The sequence below is a fragment of the Eurypyga helias genome, unplaced genomic scaffold, assembly GCF_000690775.1.
Source record: "Eurypyga helias isolate BGI_N326 unplaced genomic scaffold, ASM69077v1 scaffold32165, whole genome shotgun sequence".
NCBI classification, from domain to species: Eukaryota; Metazoa; Chordata; class Aves; order Eurypygiformes; family Eurypygidae; genus Eurypyga; species Eurypyga helias.
In genome coordinates, this window is record NW_010250020.1 from 2,135 (window position 1) to 2,825 (window position 691).

Genomic DNA, 691 nt, shown 5'->3' on the forward strand with positions numbered 1-691 from the left:
CGCGGCCACCGCGCTCTGCCCCTTGATGGTGAGATTGAAACACCCCAGCCTGTCCCCCGAGAGGGAATCCGACCCGCACTGCAGGACGACGGCACTAGGCTGGAACGTCTCCATCACTTTAGATATCACCTGAACAAGAAAACACGTCGTTACGCCCTCTTCCGGCAGCCCCCGCCGGCCCCAGTGTCCCCGCCGACCCCCCCGTACGGGTGACAGAAGCGAGGAGCTTCCTGACACAGGCTGCACTGTCAGGGGGGAGTGCAGCCCCCCAAGAGCCTTATCGCAGAAGGCCGAAGCGCTCTCCCCAGAGATCAGCTCCGCGAGCCCCCCCAGCGATCCACGAAGGATCCCGCGGCAAAGCTGGCGGCACCTACCGGCTTGAATATTGCTTCGTAGGACTCGTCGTCGATGTAGTTGACGGCGTAGTACTTGCCTTTTCCTGCACCGATGTCCTGTCAGAGCGAGAAGGGGGAGAGCACAAGTCACCGGAGAAACAGCTGCAACACACACCGTGCTCCACCCCCGGGGGGACACCCGGGATTCCGAAGGTAAGCCCAGGCTCTCCCGGACAAACCGTCCCGGCAGAAGGCAGCGAGAGCCAGCTGAGAGCAGCTTCCCCGGCCGGAGCGGCACTCCGAGAAGAACAAGCTGCTGCAGGCTCTCGCTGCACCGGCAGAAGTCACTCGTCACA

The 691-nt window shown here is 63.2% G+C and overlaps 1 protein-coding gene across 1 annotated transcript in view; it reads right to left on the minus strand.

Annotated features, from left to right (window-relative positions):
- Nucleotides 1-691, minus strand: part of LOC104509590 (histone deacetylase 1-like) — a gene marked incomplete at its 5' end in the record, with an annotated part of 5,604 nt that overhangs the window by 2,004 nt on the left and 2,909 nt on the right. The window contains 2 exon segments of the mRNA XM_010151574.1: nt 15-129; nt 375-452. Of these exon segments, the coding sequence (XP_010149876.1) occupies nt 15-129; nt 375-452 (193 nt within the window).